Source organism: Panthera uncia (genome assembly GCF_023721935.1).
Source record: "Panthera uncia isolate 11264 chromosome C1 unlocalized genomic scaffold, Puncia_PCG_1.0 HiC_scaffold_3, whole genome shotgun sequence".
In the NCBI taxonomy this organism is placed as follows: domain Eukaryota; kingdom Metazoa; phylum Chordata; class Mammalia; order Carnivora; family Felidae; genus Panthera; species Panthera uncia.
Genome location: NW_026057584.1, coordinates 77460422 through 77484223, shown reverse-complemented (window position 1 = coordinate 77484223; position 23802 = coordinate 77460422). Strand labels below are relative to the sequence as shown.

The window sequence follows — 23802 nt, the reverse complement described above, 5'->3', positions numbered from 1 at the left end:
TTAATGTTTTGAACTTCCATTTTTAATCATTTGCCAGTGCAACAGAAACTTAAGAGAAAAAAATACAATGTTTTGGTGACTTGCTTCTTTCTCATAGATTTCAATTCAGTATTTTGAATGGTTTTTTAAGTAATTTTAACACCTTCCATTCCTTAAAACTGACAAAACAAAGGAACCAGGCAATGAGAACTGGACCTGAGACAAGTCTGTCTGGCCCCAATTGTAAGCACTTTTCTTTTTTTTTTTTTTTTTTTTTGTAAGCACTTTTCTAATAGAGTTGGATAAGGTTAGCAGAGTTCAGTTCTCTTGAGGGAGGGTAAACTCTGCAGGTGTTTGTCACCAGTGATTACAGAGCAGGCAAAGGGCTTGATCCTTTGAGGGAGATCTTTTAGCTCTACTAATTAGCCACCCAGCCCTCTTCCCTTCCTTCCACGAGTGAATTTCCCTTTGATCTTAATTGTGTATGGAAAATGATTGTGATTAGAATGATATAGTACAACAAACATTTGCTAGTAAAATAATTTGATAAGATCAAAATGCAAAATGGTCTAAGTAGCATTCAGTAGCTCTGGACAATTTTAGTTCTTCCATGCATAATGTAATCTTTGGCATCTATTCAGTCTATTTTTGCATATAAATGTGAGTTTGAGGGCAAGAAGAAAACAGCATACCCAAAATTCCTCCTCAAAATTTGGACACCTGACAAATCCTCTTCTGGATAAGTCACGGACAATTTATACAATGATGCTTTGTCCTCTCCCAAAACGTAAAAAGCACAACAAATACAAATGTGAAAAAGTAGTGACATTCAAAAAAACTTTAAAAATTTGTGTAAATGTATTCTAAATGGAACAATCCCTCTGATTGAAATAATAGCTAATTAAATTTTTAGAGCAGTGTATATAATTATTCAATGGCTTTAAAATAACTTGGCATTGTTCCTTAAGCAGAGGCATTATTGCTTAATTGCAGATGAGTCATTTCCCAAGTCCCGAGTAATTAATCAGTGTTTCCTAAACTTGCCTAAAATAGGAACCATCTGGGGTTTTTGTTAAACATACAGATTCCCAGGCCCACCCTAGACCTACTGAATTAGAGTTTCTAGGGAAGGCACGTGGGAATCTGCAAGTTCAATAAGCATCCCAGGTGGATCTTTTCAGACAGGTTTGGGAAATAGTTTGGATTCCTTTGCCAGTGGTATTAAATTTTTCAATTACTATTGTACTGGGTCACCAGAATAGAGCTTTATCATTGGAAGAAAAGAAAGCACTCATGGGCTGTAAACCAAAGCATGTTCTATTTTATATAAATATATCTTCCTATTGGGGCGCCTGGGTGGCTCAGTCGGTTAAGCGTCGGACTTCAGCTCAGGTCACGATCTCACAGTCCGTGAGTTAGAGCCCCGCGTCGGACTCTGGGCTGATGGCTCAGAGCCTGGAGCCTGCTTCCAATTCTGTGTCTCCCTCTCTCTCTGCCCCTCCCCTGTTCATGCTCTGTCTCTCTCTGTCTCAAAAATAAATAAAAAAAAAATTAAAAAAAAAATATATCTTCCCGTTACCTAAAACGAGTACTATGTGTTTACGTATTTTCCCTTTACCCATTCAGGTACTCAGAAGTTGTTATTGCCTTATGAATAACCCCGAGATTAAATTCACGACCATCTTGAAGAAAAGAGCATAAGGAGGAAAATATGTCTTATTGAGACTCTCACCGTACATCAGGCATGATTTTGATAGTTGGTTTACATAAGTTATTTCCCTTAATCTTAACAGTAACGGGTGGTGTAAGTATTTACTTTCATTTTATAAATGCAGAGGGGCACCTGGGTGGCTCAGTCGGTTAAGCGTCTGACTTCGGCTCAGGTCTCGATCTTGAGGTATGTGAGTTACAGCCCCGCTTTGGGCTCTGTGATATCAGCTCAGAGCCTGGAGCCTCCTTCAGATTCTGTGTCTCCTCCCCCCTCTGCCCTTCCCATGCTCATGCTCTGTCTCTCTCTGTCTCTCAATAATAAATAAACGTTAAAAAATTAATAAATGCAGAAATTGAGCTTGAAGAGATTAATGAATTTTCCCATGATCACCCAGTAAGCAAGAGAAGCTGGTGTCAAATCCACTTAGCACTTGCTCTTACCATGATACTGGCCTTCAGTATTTAAGTTGGAAGTCCAGGAATTCAAATTTCACCAGGCAGAATAATCATGGGTTTGTGAAAATTTCTTCTCTTAAGGTCAAAAAAGAGCAATTTTTTTATATATTTGGGCTGAGCCGGAGAGGGAGGAAAAGACAAATTTCTGAAAGGCTGACTGCCTCTTACAGGATGATAAGCCTCCTTTTTTCTTGTGATCAGAAAGAAATCTATGGTTCTTCCCTAAAAAGTAACTCTCCCAAAGGGCAAATGAGAAAAGTAAATAAAATTGTAAATCTAGATGTGCTCTATGTGTAGTATACATCTGTGGAACTAGATTTTACTCTATCCAACTCATTCTCTGTCTTATTCTCCCTGTGCCGTTTATTCTGGTTGAAATGGTTGCAGCCGGAAACAAAAATGCCCCCTTTGGGCTTTCTTGTTTTAAAAAAACCTTTTTTAAAGGGTTTGTTTTCTCAGGCTTGGAAGCTGTTGAAAGGTGCCAGATGGATAGCCATGGAGGCTGTGAGTTCTGTGTTTATCTGCAGAGCAGGCCGGTGTGGATGGGGCTCCCTGGGCTTCCCACGCAGCCGGGCTTAGGAACACTGGCCTCCTTGATGACAGTTAATATTAAGTTGGGAAGCTGGAGGACTCCCTGAAATAAAAGCAGACACTACAGGTCAGCAGCACATTCCTTCATTGTTGCCATTGTTGTTGGTATCACAGGCTAAGACCTGGCCATCCAATCATTTTTAAAGTAGGTTGTTAAGGAGGATTTTGGAGGAGGTAATCCAGTACAGGAATGCAGGAAGAAGGGAGAGAGTAGGTGACAGAGGGGAGAGGATGGCAAAAAATAGTCTGAACTTGACTTTTCACACCAGGCTATCCATGTTTTGTGATGCCTGTTTGCCTGCTTGCCTTTCTCTCCCTTCTTTTCTTACCTTCTTCCTTCCTTCTTTTCTCTTTCTCCCTTTTTTCTTTCTTTCTTTCTTTCTTTCTTTCTTTCTTCCTGTATTTTGATTTCTATAGAGATATACCTTTTTAGTATATTAGCTTTTTTTATTCTTTTTATTTTCATTCTTTTGAAAAAAGTTTCAGTATGTTCTTTATGTATATATATGTGTGTATATATATATATATATATATGTATATAAACAAGTGCATATTAAACTTATATAAGTGAAATTAAGTTTCTGTGTTACTATTTACATATCATTCAAAAATGACCCGGATGGGAGTACCTGGCTGGCTCAGTCAGTAGAGCATGGGTGACTCTTGATCTCGGAGTTGTGAGTTAAAGCTTCATGTTGGGAATAGAGAGTACTTAAAAATAAAATCTTAGAAAAATAAAAAGACCCAGATGGATTTTTACCAAATTTGAAGATATGTTTATGTGACATGGTGTATACTGTGGGGCCTAAAGGAGGTGGAATTGCAGAGATAGAGTCAAATAAGAGCTGGGATTTGAAAGCCTACAAATAGTGGGGATGCCTGGGTGGCTCAGTTGGTTAAGTGTCCAAATCTTGATTCCGGCTCAGGTCATAACTCACAGCTCATGGGTTCGAGCCCCACATTGGGCTCTACTGACAACAGGGAGCTGGCTTGGGACTCTCCCTCTCGCTCGCTCTCTGCCCCTCTACCACTCGGTCTCTCTCTCTCTCTCTTTCTCTCCCTCAAAATAAAAAAAATAATAAACGTTAAAAAATAAATAAAATAAAAGCCTAAAAATAGTTAATGATTCCTGGAACAATGTTGGAGATGATAGAACCTACTAAATTTTTTTAAATTATAAAGGTGGCATCATTTAATGAAGATATAGTTAAAATAAAATTCCTAATGCCTATTAAAACAAACCAACACAAAAGAAGCAGATGATAGGTTTCTATCAAAATGGTGAACAGAATATATATCTATTTTTTTCTCTCTTCCCCAAATCTTTTAGAATGATGGAATAGAGCAGTATTAAAAAAGAACAACCAGGGAGTAAAGTCAATGATATTGTAATAGTGCTGTATGGTGACAGATGGTAGTTACCCTTGCGGCCAGCATAGTGTAACATAGAACTTGCTGAATCACTAAGTTGTACACCTGAAACTAATGTACCATCGTGTGTCAACTATACTCAAAAACATTATAAAAAAGACTAAAAAATAATAAATAAAAGGAAACAGGCAGACCTGGCAAAGAACTGGAACTTCTACTAGAAAGTTCTTCAACTAGAGCTTCTACCAAAATATCATCAGTGATGTTTAAATCTCCATGAGTAAGGAAACCAGAAAGAAAATGACACAATATCTGTGTTTAAACAGAAATCACAATTACAGGGACAGTAGATTTCTCATCACCAACGATGAGGGCTGGGAGATAATGGAAAGATGTCTTTAGATGGAGAGGGAAAAGAACATTCAGCCTGACATTCTACAACCAAATAAACTATTCAAGAGTGCGGGCAAAAAAGACGTGGTTAGATAATTTTGTCATTCACAAACTCTTACTGAAAGACACACTAAAGATTGTTCTTTAGGAAAATGAAATATAAATCCAGAAGAAAAAAGGAGAATGAAAAAAGCAAATGAATTTCTAAGCATGTTGGTCAACCTAAGGATTGGCTATACTGGTAATATTAATACTACTAAAGGCTAATGTGAATAAATAAAGAGGAGTTAAAATAATAGACAATATTAACATGGGAGGCAGGAGGGAAGAGATTTGTTAAAGTTCCTAAGTTCCTTGAAGGATGAGGAGAGAGAAATTTATTGACTTGACTTTTATTTTTTGTAACAGCTTTACTGAGCTATGGCTAACCAACAATAGACTATACATATTTATAGTTTATACTTCGATAGATTTAACATATGTCTATACTCATGAAGTCAGCACTGCAATCAAGTTAATGAATATATCCATACCTCCAAAAGCATTGTTTGGTCCTTTGGAATTCTCCCTGTCTCTTTTTCCCAAACAAACATTAGTGTGCTTTCTGTCCATATAGACTAATTTGCATCTTCTAGAATTTTACATAAATAAAGTCATACAATATGTCCAGTTTTTTTGCCTGGCTTATTTCACTCAGCATAATTATTTTGAGATTCAACCATGTTGTTTGTTTATTTTTGACAGAGAGAGAGAGAGAGAGAGAGAGCACAAGTGGGAGAGAGGCAGAGAAAGAGGGAGACACAGAATCCAAAGCAGTCTCCAGGCTCTGAGCTGTCAGCACAGAGCCTGATGCGGGGCTCGAACTCATGAGATCATGACCTGAGCCCAAGTCAGATGCCTAACTGACCAAGGCCCCTGGGTGCCTCAGTAGTTCATACTTTTTTTTATTGCTGATTAGTATTCCATTCTGTGGATATACCAGTTTCATCTGTTGATGGACACTATCTTCTATGAACATTATGTAAAAGCCTTTGTATGGACATATGCTTTCATATTTCTTGGGTAAATATCTATGAGCAGAATGGCTAGATCACATGGTAGGCATAATGTTTAAATTAAAAAAAAAACTCCAAAGTCTTGTCCAAAGTGGCAGTTTACAATCCCATTAGCGACATATGAGAGTTCTAGCTGTCCCACATCATTGCCAACATTTGGTATGGTCAGTCTTTTTAATTTTTGCCATTTTAATTGATGTGTAATGGTATCTCATTGTGGGTTTAATTTGCATTCTCCTGATAAGGCATGATGTTGAACAGCTTTTTATGTGCTTGAAGCTATGGATGTATTTCCATGTGTGAAGTGTTTGTTAAAATTTTTGTCCATTGTTTTCTTTTTATAGAGTTATAAGAATTCTTTATGTGTTCTGGGTACAGGTCCTTTATTGAACATACAATTTACTCACATTTTTCTCTTAGTCTGTGGTAGGTCTTGATTCTGTTAATCATCTTTCAAAGAACAGATGTTGCAAAATTTGATGAAGTCTAATTTATCAAATTTTTTCTTGCTGTTTTTTCTAAAAAATCTTTTAGATTTTTCTATTCTACATTTTCTTCTAGAAGCTTTTTAATTTTATCTTTTGCACTTGGGTCTCTTGTCTATTTTGAGTTGTTTTTCAGATGGTGTGGGGTAGATACTGAAGTTCATTTTTCAAATGTAGATATTTAGTTTCTCCACAACCACCATTTCAACCACTTGTTGAAAAGACTATGATTTCTCCCCAGAATTGTCAATACACTTTTGTCAAAATCCATTGTCAACGTATGTGTGAGTTTGTGTGTGTGTGTGTGTGTGTGTGTGTGTGTACTGTCCATTCTATTCCATCAATCTGTCTATCTTGATATCAGTAATCAGTACCATACTCTCTTGATTACTGTACCTTTACAATAAGTCTTGAAATCAGGTAGAGTTAATCCTCCCATTTTGTTCTTTTTCAAAGTTGTTTTGGCTCTTCTAGGTCCTTTGCATTTCCACATGATTTTTATTTTTTTTATTTTTTTATTTTATTTAAAAAAAATTTTATTTTAACGTTTATTTATTTTTGAGACAGAGAGAGACAGAGCATGAACAGGGGAGGAGCAGAGAGAGAGAGGGAGACACAGAATCAGAAGCAGGCTCCAGGCTCTGAGCCATCAGCCCAGAGCCCAACGCGGGGCTCGAACTCACTGGCCGTGAGATCGTGACCTGAGCTGAAGTCGGACGCTTAACCGACTGAGCCACCCAGGCGCCCCTCCACATGATTTTTAGAATTGGCTTGTCTATTTTTACAAAAAAGTCTGCTGGGATTTTGTTTTGTAATACGTGAAATCTATAGATCCATTCGGGGGGAATTGGCATCTTAAAAATGTTGAGTCTTCTGACCAATGAACACAGTATACTGTAGTTTTCAGTGTACAGGTCTTGCATATCTTTTGCCATATTTATGCCTGGCAAAAGGAGAAATTTTATGTTTTATGTTTTTATATTTTTGATGTTATCATAAATGGTATTTCATAATTTAAATTTTTGAAAGTTTCATGCTGTATAGTTATAGCATATAACATTTTTTCCACCCTACAATGCTATTAAAATACCACTGACTATATTCTCTATACCTTTCATCCCCATGAGTTATTCATTCCGTAACTGGAAATCTGAACCCATTTTGCCCGTCCCCATATTTTAATTTCATATATCAATCTTGTGTCCTGAAACCTTGCTAAACTCACGTATTAGTTCCAGTTACTAATTTATAGATTCCTTAAGAATTTCTACATAGAAGATCATGTCATTGTGAACAAAGGCAATTTACTTCGTTTTTTCAAAACTGGATGGCTTTTTGTTTGTTTGTTTTCTCTCTTATTACACTGGCTAGAACCTCCCACACAATGTTGAATTAAAATGCTAAGAACAGGGATACCTGGGTGGCTCAGTTCTTTAAGCATCTGACTTCGGTTCAGGTCATGATCTTATGGTTCACGAGTTTGAGCCCCACGTCGGGTTCTCTGATGTCCGTGTGGAGCCTGCTTTGAATCCTCTGTCTGTCTCTGCCCCTCCCATGCTTATTCTCTCTCCCTCTCTCTCTCTCTCAAAAATAAATAAACATAAATAAATAAAATGGTGAGAACATATATTCTTCCCTTTTGCCTGATTTTAGGGGAAAGCATTTAGTCTCTCACCATTAATTATGATATTAGTAGTAGGTTTTTTTGTACATGCCTTTTATCAAGTTGAGGAAGTTCCTTTCTGTTCTGTTCAGACATCTGGAGTTCTTGCAGCTTTTTTTCCCCCAGTACTCTATCCTGAGAACACTAGCCTTCTTAGGTTCTCTGGACTCTCACCTCTGCCTTCTCAAGTCAGGGACTCCGGTAGGCCCAGTCTGGGTTTCTTCTCTGTGCACCGTGATCTAGAAACTCTCCAGGAAGTGAGCTGGAGTGATTGTAGGGTTCACTTCATTTTTTTCATTGCCTCCCAGAAGATAGAGTTGCATTCATTCTTCTTTGTAAAACACTGGGAACAAGGCTGTTATGGAGGAATAAGATAGCTACAAAGATCATCTCTAAAGCTTCCCCAAATACTCTTTCTATCTCACGTAACTCTTGAGGGACATTGTTTAATATATTTTGTCCTGTATTCTATTACTTTCAAATTCAGTCTGGTCCCTATTACTCTATCTTGATCAGAAACAGAAATCTGATTATGCTTCTAACTCTAAATGATAATTTTAGAGAACTACTTTTTAAAAGTTTATTTATTTATTTTGAGAGAGGAGGAGGGGCAGAGAGAATCCCAAGATGTAGGGCTCCATCTCATGAACTGTGAGATCATTGGCCTGAGCCAAAATCAAGAGTCAGACAATTACCTGACTAAGCCACCCAGCTGCCCTAAGAGAACTTTTTTTTTTTTTTTTTGAAGAAAGGATACTGGTTTGGAAATCAAAATACATAACTTGTAACTCTGTCACTTGTATAAACTAGGGAAAAATCACCTTGTTGAGCTTTAAATTCCTTGTGTTGTATTGACAGGATGAAATAAGATCAAGCAAGTAAAAGTATTTTGTAGAATATGAAGTCCTATGCAAATATAAAGTCATATTTAAAGATCTGAAATGTGGGGGTAGGAGTTAGAAGATGTTGCTGTCTCCCCATTTCTTACTCATATCTATTCCCTTTACCTTTTATCTGAACCTTGATTCTATCCGGTTGAGGAAATGTGACCCTCCCCAGGGTTTATCTCAGTCTCCCAGGTCTTCCTGTAGCAAGGGATGACTGTCCCATTCAGTTCTGGAACATGAGGAATAACGGACTTCTGATCTCCTGATAAAAGGAACAGACCTCTGAACAGACCTGAAATCACCTCTTCCCCACTAGTTGTCCCGAGCACATCCTTGATTCATGGCACTGTAGCAGCGATTTTGTAAGCATGTAGGAAAGACCAAGTCATCACAGAAATACTGGTCCTAGCCTTCCTAAGTTGCTGCACTAACACTAGCATCCACCTTTTTCAAGATTTCAAGTTTAATGAGAATATATTATTGAAGCCATCACTACTTGGGTTTGGAAACTGAATAAACCATGTTTACACTTTGTTTAAAATCAATGGGAGTATCAGGTTCATAGTAAGCGCTCAATAAATATTTAAAAAAATAAATATAGATAGATAAATCTTTCAGGACTCTTGTGGATGTAAATTGACATAAAGCAATCACTCTAAAATCCCAGCTATCACTGTTTCAGTTTTGATTCAGGGCTATTGATGGCTTTGTTTATCGTAGGGTGCTTGTCTCATTTCTTATAATTATACACACAAGGAGAATCTTCTGGGGTGCCTGGGTGGCTTGGCTGGTTAAGCGTCCGACTTCGGCTCAGGTCATGATCTCACGGTCTGTGAGTTCAAGCCCCGCGTCAGGCTCTGTGCTGACAGCTCAGAGCCTGGAGCCTGTTTCAGATTCTGAGTCTCCCTCTCTCTCTGCCCCTCCCCTGTTCATGCTCTGTCTCTCTCTGTCTCAAAAATAAATAAACGTTAAAAAAAAATAAATAAATTAAAAAAAAAAAAGAGAATCTTCTTAGACCAGTGCCTTTTTAAGAAGTTAAGTGAATTTAGCTATAGAGCACTTCCTTACATTTAAAACTTGAGATACCAATGAAACTCAGCTGACCTTGTAGGAGGAGTATTTGTTTTGAATGATGGAAGAGCTTCTTTGAAAGCAATTACACCATTATGGGGGAATTCCTGATCAAGCCATCCTTGGCATAACTTGCAAATGCCTAGTACATAGAATATAAAGTTCTAACATTTCATTTTCCATGGAAGGTGAATGGATAGTTTTAACAGTTAATTTTTTGCCAGTATTTTGCAACAGCAGCTATAACAAGTCGTATGTCTTAATAATCAGAAAATGAAATACATATTTAAAAATGATCACCCCGGGGCGCCTGGGTGGCTCAGTCGGTTAAGCGTCCAACTTCAGCCTAGGTCGTGACCTCATGGTTTGTGAGTTTGAGCCCCACGTCTGGCTCTTTGCTGACAGCTTGGAGCCTGGAGCCTGCTTCGGATTCTGTGTCTCCTTTTCTCTCTCTCTGTTCCTCCCCCCATTGTACCTAGACTCTCTCTCTCAAAAATAAATATTTAAAAAAATAAATAAAAACGGTCAACCAATTTAAATTTTGTGGGGAGAGTTTAAGAGTGTTACAGTCAAAGAAATGTCTTCTTCCTCCTCCCTGAGCCCTCCTCCAAATATTGTTTGATAGAAATTCTTACAGAAATTGTATAATATAATGGAGTGTTTTATTTTTATATTTAATAACACTCACAAATAATAACCGAATATTAAAGATTGCAAACCTTGAAATGGCTGAGTTCTTTTGGTTCATGGATTTGCACACTTTGTCCTTTGGCTCCTCTCAAAGTGTGACATTATGAGAGAGACTAGATGTGATAAGACTTAAGGGGGAGAAAAAGGTCCTGGTTACTGGCAGAAATATGGCCAGAGGGAGTCATAAATGTAATAAAAAAGGATTTCTCAAGTGCAGAAAAGAACTCTAGCTTCTCCATCCAGACGGTCAACCCCCTGGGTGGGCTGATTCTGTGTCAATCAGATCCAAAGTATATGTCTAGAGATTGGAAAGAAAACAAATACATTTGTGGGTCAGAAATGTCTCACTTGGTTTGAACTAACTGCTTTTCTTTCTCACTCATTTTCACTAGTTGGGGTATGTGTATGTATCTATATTCCTGTTTTTCTTTCTTTGATGGGTAACATGCTTACCGTTAACTTTGATACAATATAGTTTTGAAATACAGGTTGCATCTATTCAGACTTTTAATTTGAATTTATTTATCCTCTCTTCCTTCTTTTTAAAAAGACCAGAAGCCATTTATTTAATAGATGATACCCACACACGAAGAATTTATGTGTGTATTTGCTCCATAGGCTTTTGGTGAAACCCATTTGTCAATTCAACAAAAGTCATTGAACATCTACTATGCTCAAGGTATCTTGGGCTTTATAAAGCTAAATGAAAAATGGGGTCCTTGATGTTTAGTCTTGGTGTGTTACCTTCTCCAGAAGCAGTTGCTTTTTAACAACAGGGTAACGACCTTGGTTGCATATCAGAATGACCTGGGGAGCTTGTTAAAAATACACCTGTCCATGCTCCAGCTCTCAGCTCAGGGAAATTCTGAACAGGCAGGGTCCAAGGTGTGTGGAGTTTCCACAACAAGCTCCCCACGTGAATCTGATAAACCAGGATTAAGAAACACGGCTCCAAGCGCAGAAAGAACGAATTACAGTTGTTCAGCCACAAGTCAACCAGGTGGATGCCCTTGAAATCTACAACATGGGCACCTGGTTAAAGTCGTGTTTATAAGGTTGGTTCTATTTCCACTGCTTTAATGTCGGATAGTGATAATCTGGAAAGCATCCCAGAGATAAGGCTGGGTCCAATCTTCTTTGTAAAACACCTGGAACAAGACTGCTATGGAGGAATAAGGTAGCTACAGCCAAACGCCACCTCCCAAGCCTCCCCAAATACTCTGTCCTCCTTTCTATCTCACATGAGATATGGTTATTTGTGTAAAATTTCTCCTGCACTACACTGTGAAGTATTCCGGAGCAGGAGCAATCCTCTTTTTCTCCCACGAAGGAACCCAGTAACCCATACATAATAGCTATTGACCGGTGTTTTGAATCGAACTGAATCCTTCTCTTCCAACTTCTAGCGTCTGACCATATATACATATAACTATAACGGATATTTATAAAGAAAACCCATACAAGTATGTAATTGTTTAGAAAACATTTCAATCACACAAAAATGATTTACATAAGGAAGAAAGAACAATCAAATAAGCACCCACGGACCCACTCCCCAATTCATGAAGCAGGACGTTGCCAATACCTTTCAGGCCACCTGTTAAGCTAGAGCCTTTTGAACAGTAACAAGCTTCTGAAATTTAAATCAGAATGCTTGCGTTCAATCACCGGTTGATTGGATCATGCATTCACTTGTCAGGTGTGCCTTCTACGTCTCAGAACCCACGTAGACGAGGTGGTTATTTCTACCGTGGGAGTGAGGAGGGGTCTAAAGGGACGTAAGCTGCAGCCAGAAGCGTGCACACTGCCTCTGCGGCAAGCGGTCCTAACCCAGCTCGGCCCTCTCCGGAGCGGGCGGGGTTTGCTGTGCGGACACTTTGGGCAGAAACTACGCGTCCCGGCAGTCCGCGGGGCGAGTGGGCGGGGCCTGGCCGGGGGCGGGGGCCGGGCGAGGGGGGCATTGTGTCGGGAGCGCCGAGCCGCATTTGTCTGCTCGAGGTGCTTCGCGAGAGAGCGTTGTTTTCGCCGGCCGGGGGCTGCAAGTGTCAGCGGCGGCCGCGGCCCGGCGCAAGACCGAGTCCGAGGACGCACGCGCCAGCTGGCCGCGATCGCAGGCAGGGGGCGGCGTGCCAGAGGAGCAACATGCAGATAGGCGCCCGGCGCCCTGACGACCCCTCCCGAGGCAAAGAGGCCGGGGCGGCGCTGGGGCGGTGGAGAGCATGAGGGAGGCCGGGGGGCGGCTCGGCTCGGAGCGCTGCTAGGGAGCGGTGCGCGCTGCACACTCGCCGGGGCGCAGCCGAGAGCGGGGAGCCGGGCGGGTCGCGCCACGGGGCGGGAGCCGGCCGCCGGGAGCTGTTCTGATTTCCGAAGCGAACGCGAGGGGCCCGGAGCAGCCCCCGGCCCCGGCGTGCAGCCAACATGGGCAACGCGGGGAGCATGGATTCGCAGCAGACCGATTTCAGGGCGCACAACGTGCCTTTGAAGCTGCCGATGCCCGAGCCAGGTGAACTGGAAGAGCGATTTGCCATCGTGCTGGTGAGTGCGCGGCGGGGCTCCGGGCGGGGAGGCGCAGCTGACCCCCGCCCCCTCTTCTTCTCCCGGCGCCGGGAGCGAGCCTCCTGTCCCAAGGGGGAGGCGCCCACCTTCCCCATTGTGGCCTCCCCAGCCTTACTCTTCTCCGCTCCCCTCCAGCCCCCGCGCTCAGCCCTCTCGGGGTCCCGGGAGGGGCCGGGGGCTCGGGGCGGGCTGCCTGGCCAGCCCAGAGCCCATTGTCTGGCGGGAGAAGCACCACGCAGCGCGTGTGCCGGGGAGGTGCGGCGTGGGCGTGAAGGGAAGGTGGCGCGGGCCGGGGAGAAGGGGGTGGCGTGCCGCTAAGGCTTTTTGTTAAAAAACAAAACAAAACAAAACAAAAAAACAAAACCCCAAATCCCCGCACCCCCGCGGACCGTCCGGCATGCGGGGTCCCGGGCAGATGGGTGCATGTGGCCGGCAGCGGGTGGCGCGCGAAGGCGAACTTGGAGGCGGACGTAGCGGCTTGGCCGTGGGGAGCTGGCCCGAAAGGGAAAGATAAGGAAACCCGCGGCAGTGCGGCGCCCCGGTCCCTAAGCTGGGAGGGGCGGGATCTGAAACCCGGGCGGGAGAGCAGCTTTGCCTCAGCTCGTTCCTTTTGGTCTTAAACCTTAAACCACAAGAATGTGCAGTTTTGCGGGGACGTGTTTCGAGCTGTTCTGACATCAGGGTCGCCCCCTTCCCCCCCCCCCCCCCCCCAATCCCCGGCACACACAGCAAAATCCCCGGCTCCCTCTTGAAGTCTGCTTTTAGCTTTTTAAATCCAAGACACTGAAGACTCCCTTCTTTCTCCCTTCTGCTGGGACTAAGTTTCTGAGCCCCTCCCAACCACAGCTTGTCAGTGCTGTGAGCTCCAGAGGGTGTGGCGGCCTCCCCCTCGACCCAGCCAGAGTCTGTACTACAGCTGGTCCCCAGACTTCCGATTTTTAGTGACCCAGCCTCCTTAAAGGGATGTTGGAAGGGAAACAGGCAAGATCCGACGCGTTCCTATTCCTTACACTTGTACATTTACCTTTTCTTAGCTAGTTACCTCTAAACTCTAAGAGGCTAGGCAGCAAGAGAAACTTGTGCTCAAGGCAGTCAAATTTGCGTGTGCCTGCGGGTGTTTGGTGTGTAACCTCCTAACTTTGGGAAGGGTTCTGAGTCTGAACACCGGGACATTTAAATTTGCCTTTCTTCAGGCCTTTTAAAAGGGCAGGTTTGACAGGGGGTATAACGTTCTGGAGTCTAGGTTAGCTTTGTGCTCTTCGAGACAACAGAGGGCAAAAGCTTTTTTCACGCCACCAGGAAAGTCTGGTGTGGCAGTCGGGAGATAGATGAGGCCCCCTGTCTTGCTTTGCATCTTCTGTGATCTCCCACAGCTGCTCCCGTCGTTGTGCAAGATGGGACACACTGAAATGAAACAGCATAGGCTTAATTACTTCTCAAGGCAGCCTGGGTGCATACTTGACCTGTCTTTCCAGGGACAAACGTTTTTATTCAAAATCCTCTTCCTTCCAGACAGATGGTTCTTACCTTCTAGCTCTGGGCTTTCTGTCTTTTCATCCTGTGGTGCTGTGTGTATGTATGTGTATACTGGAAATGGAAGGGCCAGTGACACAGGAAAACCAGATCACAATAATGCAATTAAGTTCTGCTCAATTGGGATAGCGTGTTTTGCCTGAGATTTCAGTTATGCTGTTGATTAATAACACATGATATGAATTAATCTTTAGAAAAAATGTTTCATCATTAGCATGGTGGATTTGTGTTACTCTTAAGTCTAGCAGTCACAGACTTAGTATGTCACATTTATGATTCTGCATCACAAACTCCTTGGGGCAATGGTTGGTTGTTGTGGTTACTTTTACTCTACTGTGTGTCACACACAATTGCTGGATGTGGTTCTTAATTGTTGATGATATTTAAGCACCTCACAACAAAAAACGAAACCAAAAAATATCAGGCTGACCTTTTCAGAATAGAGACAAAGCTTTTGGAGAAGTCTCAGCTTGGGGACTGCCTTTTTGGTGATGCACTTGGACGTTAATGTGTTTATTGTAACTCCCCCTAGTCAGCTCTAGCTGCTATTTGGAAACCTACAAGAGGAATTAAAAGGTGTCCTCTTTATGCGCTAATGGAAGTCCAGAGTTAAGGTGATTTCTCTTAAGATAATTGTTTTTTTCCCTGAAGTTATACATGTGATGCTCTCAACTTTGGTTTTCTTTGTGAATTGCTTAAGTGGTCAACTCAAACCATTTAATTCTAGAGATCAAGGTAGAAGGATAAATTTTAGGTGGCATATTTTGAAGTACATATGTGGAGAAAATTCTTTACCCTGTGGCACAGGGAATCATATTGGCATTATTGATACTAGACTTATTTCCTTATATGATGAACATCATATATGTGATTTGGGAGGAAAACTGGATAGTAGTACTGTACGGGAAAGTATACAAGCACCTCATTGTAAGTAAGTATGGTTTACGTCAATAATTAATGAGACAGTTCAGACATGGAAAACAATTACACTCAAGCTCTAGAATACTTAAAGCATTGGGAAGGAGTAAATAAAAATGAAAATGACAAGTCCATCTATTTCTGGAAAATCTTGAGACCAAACCTACTCAGACTGTTTCCTTACCCCTTCATCAGTCTAAGTTACATTGTATGACTCTAAAAAACTAATAGATATGAATGGAAAGAGGAAAGGAGAGAGTTAGAGATTGTGGAATTAAGATCAGTGGAGGGGTTAACTAAAAAAAAATAGTAATTTTTATAGGAAAAGTTTTGAAATAGATTTGAATTCCTGAACTTCCTGTAATTAAAGACTAGTAAAAATTGGATCCAAATCTTAGGAGCTTAATCTTCCTAAGGAGAGTCTCTCTCCTTCTTGAGCTTGTCTTCAGCACTGTCATAGTAGTTATAAAATGTATTTCTGGGAAAACATTACTCCTTGTATACATGTAACTGTTTGCATCTTTGTACCTACCTTTCAGATAGGGCAGTAAAGTGATGTGCCTTTGTGCATACGTGTGTGATGTTTTTGTTAAACTGTTGGATAGAAGTATTTCATAAACTCAGTCATCTACTTTTATTCCTTTAGGGTGTGTATGTCACATATTTTACAGGTAACATTGGTGTGTATGTATTTTTTGGGTCCTACACATTTATAATTAAATATCCATGTGGCTCTTCATTGTATTAAACATTGCCTAAATGTTGGAAATATACATACATACACATACACCCTCCTCTGCCCTTTATTTTCAAAGATGACGCTATGAAGTTTATTTTGGGGTGGGGTGAAGAATTGATGGTCTCTGTCCAAGAACACCTTTTTCTACATTAGACATTCCGTACCATTCACTAATTTTTGGCTTGAAGTCATTGTTTACAAATAAAATATAAGTTCCCTAATGCCTTTGTCAAGGAGCTGTCGGATTCGTTCTTTGAATGTCAGAGGAGAGGATAATTTTAAGCCCTCTATCCTAGCTGCTATATCTCTGTGTGATATCAGATATCAGGCTGCTGTGCAAACAGATTCAAAAAGACGGATTAGAAAGTGATGGTTTAGGGCAGTATTATGTCTGATACTGAGAACTACTTGGGTGTGTGAATAATTTGAGTCGATTTCTTTCCAGTTTTTTTTCCTTCTTGCCCTGAGGTTGAACATAGTCATTCTGCTTTAGGAAGAAGTAGGAACGTTTTCTGAGTACCTATTATGAACGCACCCCCCCCCCCCCCGCCCATGCTTACATTATTCATTTAATCCTCACAATCATTCTGGAAATAAAATTACCTAAGTTTCCCACAGTCCTACAGATATGGAATAACTGATCTAGGATTTTTAATCCAGATTGGGCTCTCTGCCCCCTCTCCCCCACCCCATATTATATTATACTTCCTGAGGCCTTTGAACTGGAAAGGGGGAAAATGCCTGGAGCTAGCAGTAAAGCTGTTTAAGAAAAAAAAAAAAATCCCTAAATCTGATAAATGCAAGTTTCAAGCTGTATAAAATAGACAAAAATGTCTTAGAAGTGACCGCTGTGAGGTGCGCTTGATGTTTTATTTTCAATGTCAAACATTTTGGCATCCTCACTATGCCGTTCCATTTTTCAGGCATGGAGTTAAATACTGATTTGGTCTGAAAGTGTGCTCTTTGGTTTTTTCTATCGAGGCAGACTTGAACTACCTTGGTTGGGAATTTAGGATTTCCAAATCAGAGGAGAGACAATCTGTCAGTGCCACGCATATACTGTGAATGTAATTACTTGTGAAAGGACAAGGAAAGTCAAGTTTTAACGTTTATTTCCCTTTGCAAGGTGTTGTTCTCTTTTAACCACTTCCAAGGAGAGCTCTTGCCATGCAGTCTGCTGAGCAGATGGATGGGTGAGAGTGTAGTTAGGTCATCGTCAGATGCTTGCTGATTTTTCTCACATCCTTTCTCCTGTTACGGAAAGGAGGTAGAGAAGTTGGGCTGGGGGCAGGGTGGAGCGTTGTAACTTTGAGCCATTCTAGCTCATCCTAGGTACTATCACTGAGCCGCTTTATTTCACCAAAGTTGGGAATATATGCTTCTTATTGGGGTGCATTCCACCTCCCATAATGCCAGTATATTTGGATATCCGGTACAGAAATCAATCAGAGGTTATTATCTGAATACAAATGTTTGGCTCCAGTAAGATGCTGGCAGCAACACAAACTGATGACCTTTGGGAAGAAAAGGTATGCATGCCCTTAAGTCCTTAGGCGATAAGAATTACTTTTGCTGGTGGCCTCTCATTTAGCAAATAGCATTGGCCTGGGAGGCAGGAGACCTAGTTTCTAGAATTAATCTGCTGCACCAGGTTGAGCAAGTTAAAATCTTTCCTCTGGTCCTTGATTTTCTTCCTCTGTAAGTTGGAATAAAATTTGACACAACTGGGGCGCCTGGGTGGCTCAGTCGGTTAAGTGTCTGACTTCAGCTCAGGTCATGATCTCGCGGTCCGTGAGTTCGAGCCCCGCGTCTGGCTCTGGGCTGATGGCTCAGAGCCTGGAGCCTGCTTCTGATTCTGTGTCTCCCTCTCTCTGCCCCTCCCCCGTTCATGCTCTGTCTCTCTCTGTCTCAAAAATGAATAAACGTTAAAAAAAAAAAAATTGACACAACTATTAAGATAGGAGATTTTTTTTAGATGCTAGCACTTGAAAGTGTAAAATTTCCAGAATCTACCATCCTGTGCTCCATCAGCTGACTTTGCATTTTGAAGAGCTTTGTGCAGGACTGTGTTTTAGCTGTATTCCGTGTGGTCTAGAGAGTAGAATTTCCAGGGTCATTGACTGAAAGTCCCCTAAGCTTAAGGAAAAGTATATTAACATTTAGAGTTGTCAAAGAAATGAACAGTGAGCTCTCCGTTAGAGTTGCTCACACAGAAGCTGTATGAAGAATGCTGGTGACTGGAAGTTCTTTGCAAACCCAAGACCTGGCTAGTGCATTATTGGCTTCAGTGGTGCCCTCTTTGAGGTGAGCCTGCTGTCGGCAGTTTCTAGACCTAGAATCCTAGCACCTGAGAGTGGGGAAGGATTTTCCCCCCTCCCCCCACCCTCCGCCGCGTAGAGTCCTCCTGGGCTTAAGAAAAAAGTGTGGGCTCATGTTCTGGAAATTCATTTTACTTTACAAAAACTGTTGCTTGAAGGGCTTGGTCTTAGAAGTGTGCTCCTTTTTTTCATACGTAGGACTTGGGGCTAAAGGGCAAGGTGAAGTGGGCTTCTTTATGCTCACGGGTAACATGTGGCATGAAGATGGCTGATAGAAGCAGCACTGATTCCAGATGATCCTTTCCACTTGGCAAGAGAGTGCTGGTAGTTGGAAGCCTCTTAGGAACAAAGCACTGACACCTTAGAAAAGAACAGACTGAATTGCTTAAGAGTGGGGGAGTGAGTTGCAAACCGTCTCTTCCCTTCTAGAATGGGGGATGTTTCTTCCTTTTCCCCACCACGAGAACTGTGTCCCCAGGCTTTGGGGTCATGGTTTGTATAGAGAGGCTTCATGCACCTGGTTCGCTCTCATCTACTTGAATACTGCTGGCAGAGATAACTCCTGTCTTTTCTTTCCTTTAAGATAGTGTCTGCACAGACTGCAGGTGGTCTCCCCCTTTCCCAGTCACCCTTTTCCCTCTTTTCCCGGAGCTTTCAACCAAACACCAAGGAGTATGCAGTTTCCATTGGATATAATTTGGAAGCAGTGTCTGGGGAAGAGCTGGTAGGCCGGAGAGCTGTGATGCAGCGGAGGCCCACAGATGTGGGCCAGGATGGCTGGGAATTCCTACTTGAGGTTTAGTGGTATTTGTTGTAAACAGGAGAAGTGTACTTTCTGCTCACAGTCTTAATAAAAAAAACAAACTGAGTCACATCTTCGTGCCCACCACACACAAAACAAAAACCCATGACCAGTGGCAGAGCTTATAGATAGTCACCTCATAACAAACTTTTTCTAGTTTTTAGGACACACCAAAAGTGTTCCTCAGATCACATTTTTGGTGTTCTTGTGCAGCCTGTAATGGGCTTTCGTGACTTGGAATTCACACATAGTCTACTTTGTTCTTTGAGGAGTTGCTGTTTGTAAGCCCCTCTGTCCGTTGCTACAAAAGCTGAAAGCTTTGAGGTGTTTAGATCCTGCTATAGCCGCAAGTAATCTCTCTCGACTGATTTTTGTGGGGTAAATGGTGCCTGTGCCTGGTTTATACTAAGAACTTGTTGGCTTTGGGAAAGGTGTCCGATTGTTTACATTTTTGGCCCTGTGGCTCATGTTGGGCACTAAGGTATGCCTGTTACCTAAAGGTCCTGCCTTGAATTAAGGATTTGCTCTGGAACCTGACTTCTTTTCTGTGTTCTTTTTTTCCCTTGGGAGTTGCGCTGAACGCTTGAAGGCAGGATAATGAAGGGATTGACAAATCGAAATGGTAGTCCTCAAACTTGGCTGTATATTGGCATCACCTGGGAGCCTCAAAAATCCATAGATGCCTGGGTTGATAAATTGGGTGTAGTAGGAAAGGAATTGTTTAAGAAGTACCAAAAATTATGGGGAAATTAGGCTAAGTGGAGAAGAGGTAAAAAACAAACAAACAAAATTTTCCCCCCAAAATCTTAAAGACCTTTGATTGAACTGAAAGCACCAAGATGAGAAATAAGAAATGGATCAAAGTCTGTTGAATTTTAGACTCATTTAACTATTTAAGAAATGATCATCAAATAATCATGATGAAAATTGACGGAGAAAGTTCTATATATTATAGCTCAAGAGTGAACAGTGGCCCTGAGGTGTACTTCTGGAGTAGGAAAATCAATAAATCAATTGTATTTTTGCTTAGGCCTCTATTCTCAAGCTTAATTGTTTGTTGGTTCAATGTAGGCCTTTTGCTTTGATCTCTGGTTTTACCACTTACAAAGACTTGATGAGCTTGGCTTCCCGGAGAGAAATTCAAATACACTTGTGAAATGTAAACAACATTCATTTATTAAGAATCCTATAATCAGGGCAAATTGGCATGCTTATATAAGCAATTAGCTTTGAGAATAGAAAGATAAATAGGATGGTAGGTCAAGAATGAGCTGATTGTTCTCCATGCAAGACTCTAGTTATTTCTTCAGTAGTTATAACATAAGCAAATAGACATTCCTCTTATTCATAATCTTTAGCATTTGTGGTTTGGGATTTGAGGACAGCGTATGTGGTTTTTTGAATTGAGAGGATAGAGGCAATTATTGTCTCATTTTCATCTAGAAATATAAATAAATCATTCAAGGAAATGTAGGTAGTTTATAATCAGATAAAACTTTGCAGTAATTGGGAACAGGGCAAGAGAAGGTTTGGATTTAGATGGGAATATTAAAGAATGATAATGGAGTTATTTTTATTTTGGTGGGGAAGGTAAAGAAGATGACTTACAATGGCAGAAAGATGGAAAATAAGCTCATTTATTTACTTTTAGGGAGTGTGTGTGTGTGTGTGTGTGTGTGTAGAAGAAAGCATTAGGATAACTAATAGGAGACGTTGGTAGGACACAATTAGATTTGTTCCATGGCAACATTGCCCAGTGAAGTCAGTACTGCCCCACCTCATCTCTGTGAAAGCTGGGGAGCCTATTTGCAAAGGCTAAGAATCCGGTCAATGGGTTTTGTAGGTTACTTTCACTTCTGGCCCTTTTAGTCCCCAGTATGGTCAGTCTTGTGGTTCTTCTGAGGAAGCTGTCTCTTTTTAGTGACAGTGGGCTATCTTGAATAATTGGGATTTGTTATCCCCAAGGACTTCTGCCTGGTGAACTTAGAAGGCCAAGTCAGTCCAAATGTCTTGGGACCGGGAAGCTATAAACTTGGAATTGGGGAGTCCTCGGGCCTTATCACACAATCCTTATTCCACTGCCAACGAATGGGGCCCTCCAGATGTGAACCAGTAGGGACTGTTTAGAACTATGTGGCCTTCTGGGTTTGTGGAACCATTAAGCTTGCCAGGTTCATTCTCTCCAGTGTCCTTTCTCAATAGCAGTTTTGAGTGTCAGAGTTGTCGGCCTTGTGGAAAGCATTTGTTTGCTTTAGAAATTTCTAGATTGTGAATTTACCAGATCCTCATTTAATGGAGTACTTCTTTAACATTAGTATTTTTTAAAAATAGGTTTTCTTTTGTTAATTTTTTTTTTTTTTTTTTTTTTTTGGGGGGGGGCTTGGCATGGGGGGGGGCCGGGGGGGGGATGGGGGGGGGGGGGGGAGAGCATCCCAAGTAGGCTCAACACTGTCAGCACAGAGCCTGATGATATGTGGCTCGATCCCATGAATTGTGAGATCATGACCTGAGCCAAAATCAAGAGTTAGACATGTAACTGACTGAGCCACCCACGCACCCCTTGAAAACTTTTTTTGGTTGTTATGGAGGAGGATATCTCCAAATCAGCCTTTAGAAGATCTTTTTATTGAAGAAGAAGATACAAACAGAAATGGGCCCATATCATTAAGTATGCAGGTTGATGGATTTTCACAAACTGAACGCACTGTTGTAACTGGATCAGGAATCAGAATCTGTTTTCTGGTTTTTTTCTTCAAACGTGGTTCAGCTTGGCTCCCTGCTGCCCAGCCACTGTCACTCACCTGAACTTACTTTCCGCGTGGTCAGACGTACGTGAAAGAGAGTAGACCACAGGATTGTGCCTTGCGGTCGTCTTGTAAGTGACTCTAACCATGAGGTTTCCACTACTTCCTTTGAGAGATTTCCTCAGCCCAAGTAGGCCTGACTGTTAGGAAATATTGACATTGTAGCATCTTCCTGTTGTTTGTGGTTATCTCCTCATTGATAACCCTAATGCTATTTCTTTTGTGTGTGTAGTGTCTCTCTTTTTCATAATATTGAGAAGAGGACATTTTGATTTGTGTTCCTAGAGCAAAGCGTGAATGGGGAGCGTTTGCACTGGGGTTTCACTACTTGGAAGTCTGCACCCATAGATACACGTTTTGTTTATTCATTGTAAGCCTAAATTCTGGCCTTTAGCTTTTGCCATCTTCCTTGATTCCTTTGAAATATTGAAAGGTATCAGAGTGCAGATTTAATCTTGTGGCCCAGTTTTCCTGTCAAAGCCCTATCGTGTTATTCTAGACATTGGTGTGATTTGAGAGGCTCTTCGGCCATGTTTGTTGTTAGGGTTTCCCTTCCACACTCACCTCTGTAACTTCTGTATCCCTCCCAGAGCTGTCCTTGAAATCGTCCACAGTCTGGCCAGACCCCTCTCCTCTTCTGTCTCCTTGCTTGAACACTCCCTGCACACAGAACTTTCCCTCCATTATGCCTTTTCTCGCAGTGACTCTCCTGCATGGCAGGTGCTTCTTGGCTTCTCTCTTTCTAGGATTCTATCCAGCCTTCAAGGCTCTTCTGAAATCACTCCTCTTCCCAGTGTCCTTGTAGGCCAGCATCAGCTTGGAGGAGGTGGGAAAAACAGTTCTCCTCTTTTTGATCTTTTTATTGTATGAATAGTATGAATTATTTCTCTTACTCATCGGGCCCTTGATGAAATACCACCTTGTATGAGGTGTGATTGTAAAATAAAGGGATGCTTTTATGTGTAGCTTCATAGCCATTCATTATACTCTTAGCCATCATTTATGTCTGTTTTATTTGCCAATTCACATTGTGGGCTCCTAGAAGACCAGGATCATATCTTACAGGCCCTGGCACTTTTCCTTATCCAGCACAGCGGTTGGCCCAGGGAAGAGTCTCAGCAGGCATTTACTGACTTGACTAGAGAAGGATATGATATGGGCTAAAACAGGACAAGAACGGAGTAGCTGATCACACTGGGCTGACTGTTAATTGCACATAACTTGCCAGTTGTGTTGAAGTGACACTTTGTAACAGATTCTTACTCATCCTGGTATTCCTCATATCACTCCTTTGTAGTAGGTGCCCAGGAATACTAAGCGTTCATAGTAAGCTGACATCATGCTTCACGTGACTCCTTGTGGAAAACTGGTGAATTAAAAGAGGAGGAGGACAGTGAAATGGCCAACAAAATCTATTTTTTTCACTGTCACCAAGCCAGATCAGTCTGTCATGATGTACCGTCATCGAGGGAGTAGTAGTAGTCCAGTAGTCTAGGGCTTTCTAAAAGCAAAATGTTCCTTATGATGCTTTATTTGGAGTCAGGCACGTTTAAGTGAGCAGTATTCCCTATTTGGGCATTTTGGTGCTTTGCTGTTTGTGAAATGCTTTCAAATTATCTTTTGTGATTCTATGAGTTCTTTTATTTTTTATTCTTTTAAGTTTATTCATTTTTGAGAGAGTGTGAGCACGCAAGTGGGAGAGGGGCAGAGAGAGAGAGAGACAGACAGAGAGACAGACAGAGAGACAGACAGAGAGACAGACAGAGAGACAGACAGAGAGA

General features: G+C 41.6%; 1 protein-coding gene across 3 annotated transcripts in view; it reads left to right on the top strand.

Annotated features, from left to right (window-relative positions):
* Nucleotides 1–12324: 12324 nt before the first annotated feature.
* The window catches only part of FMNL2 (formin like 2), a 316007-nt gene continuing 304529 nt past the window's right edge, over nt 12325–23802 (top strand). For all 3 annotated transcript variants that reach the window (XM_049615644.1, XM_049615645.1, XM_049615646.1), the window contains exon 1: nt 12325–12886. In XM_049615644.1, coding sequence (XP_049471601.1) covers nt 12770–12886 — 117 coding nt within the window. In that variant the 5' untranslated portion in view covers nt 12325–12769. The remainder of the gene's footprint in view (nt 12887–23802) is intronic.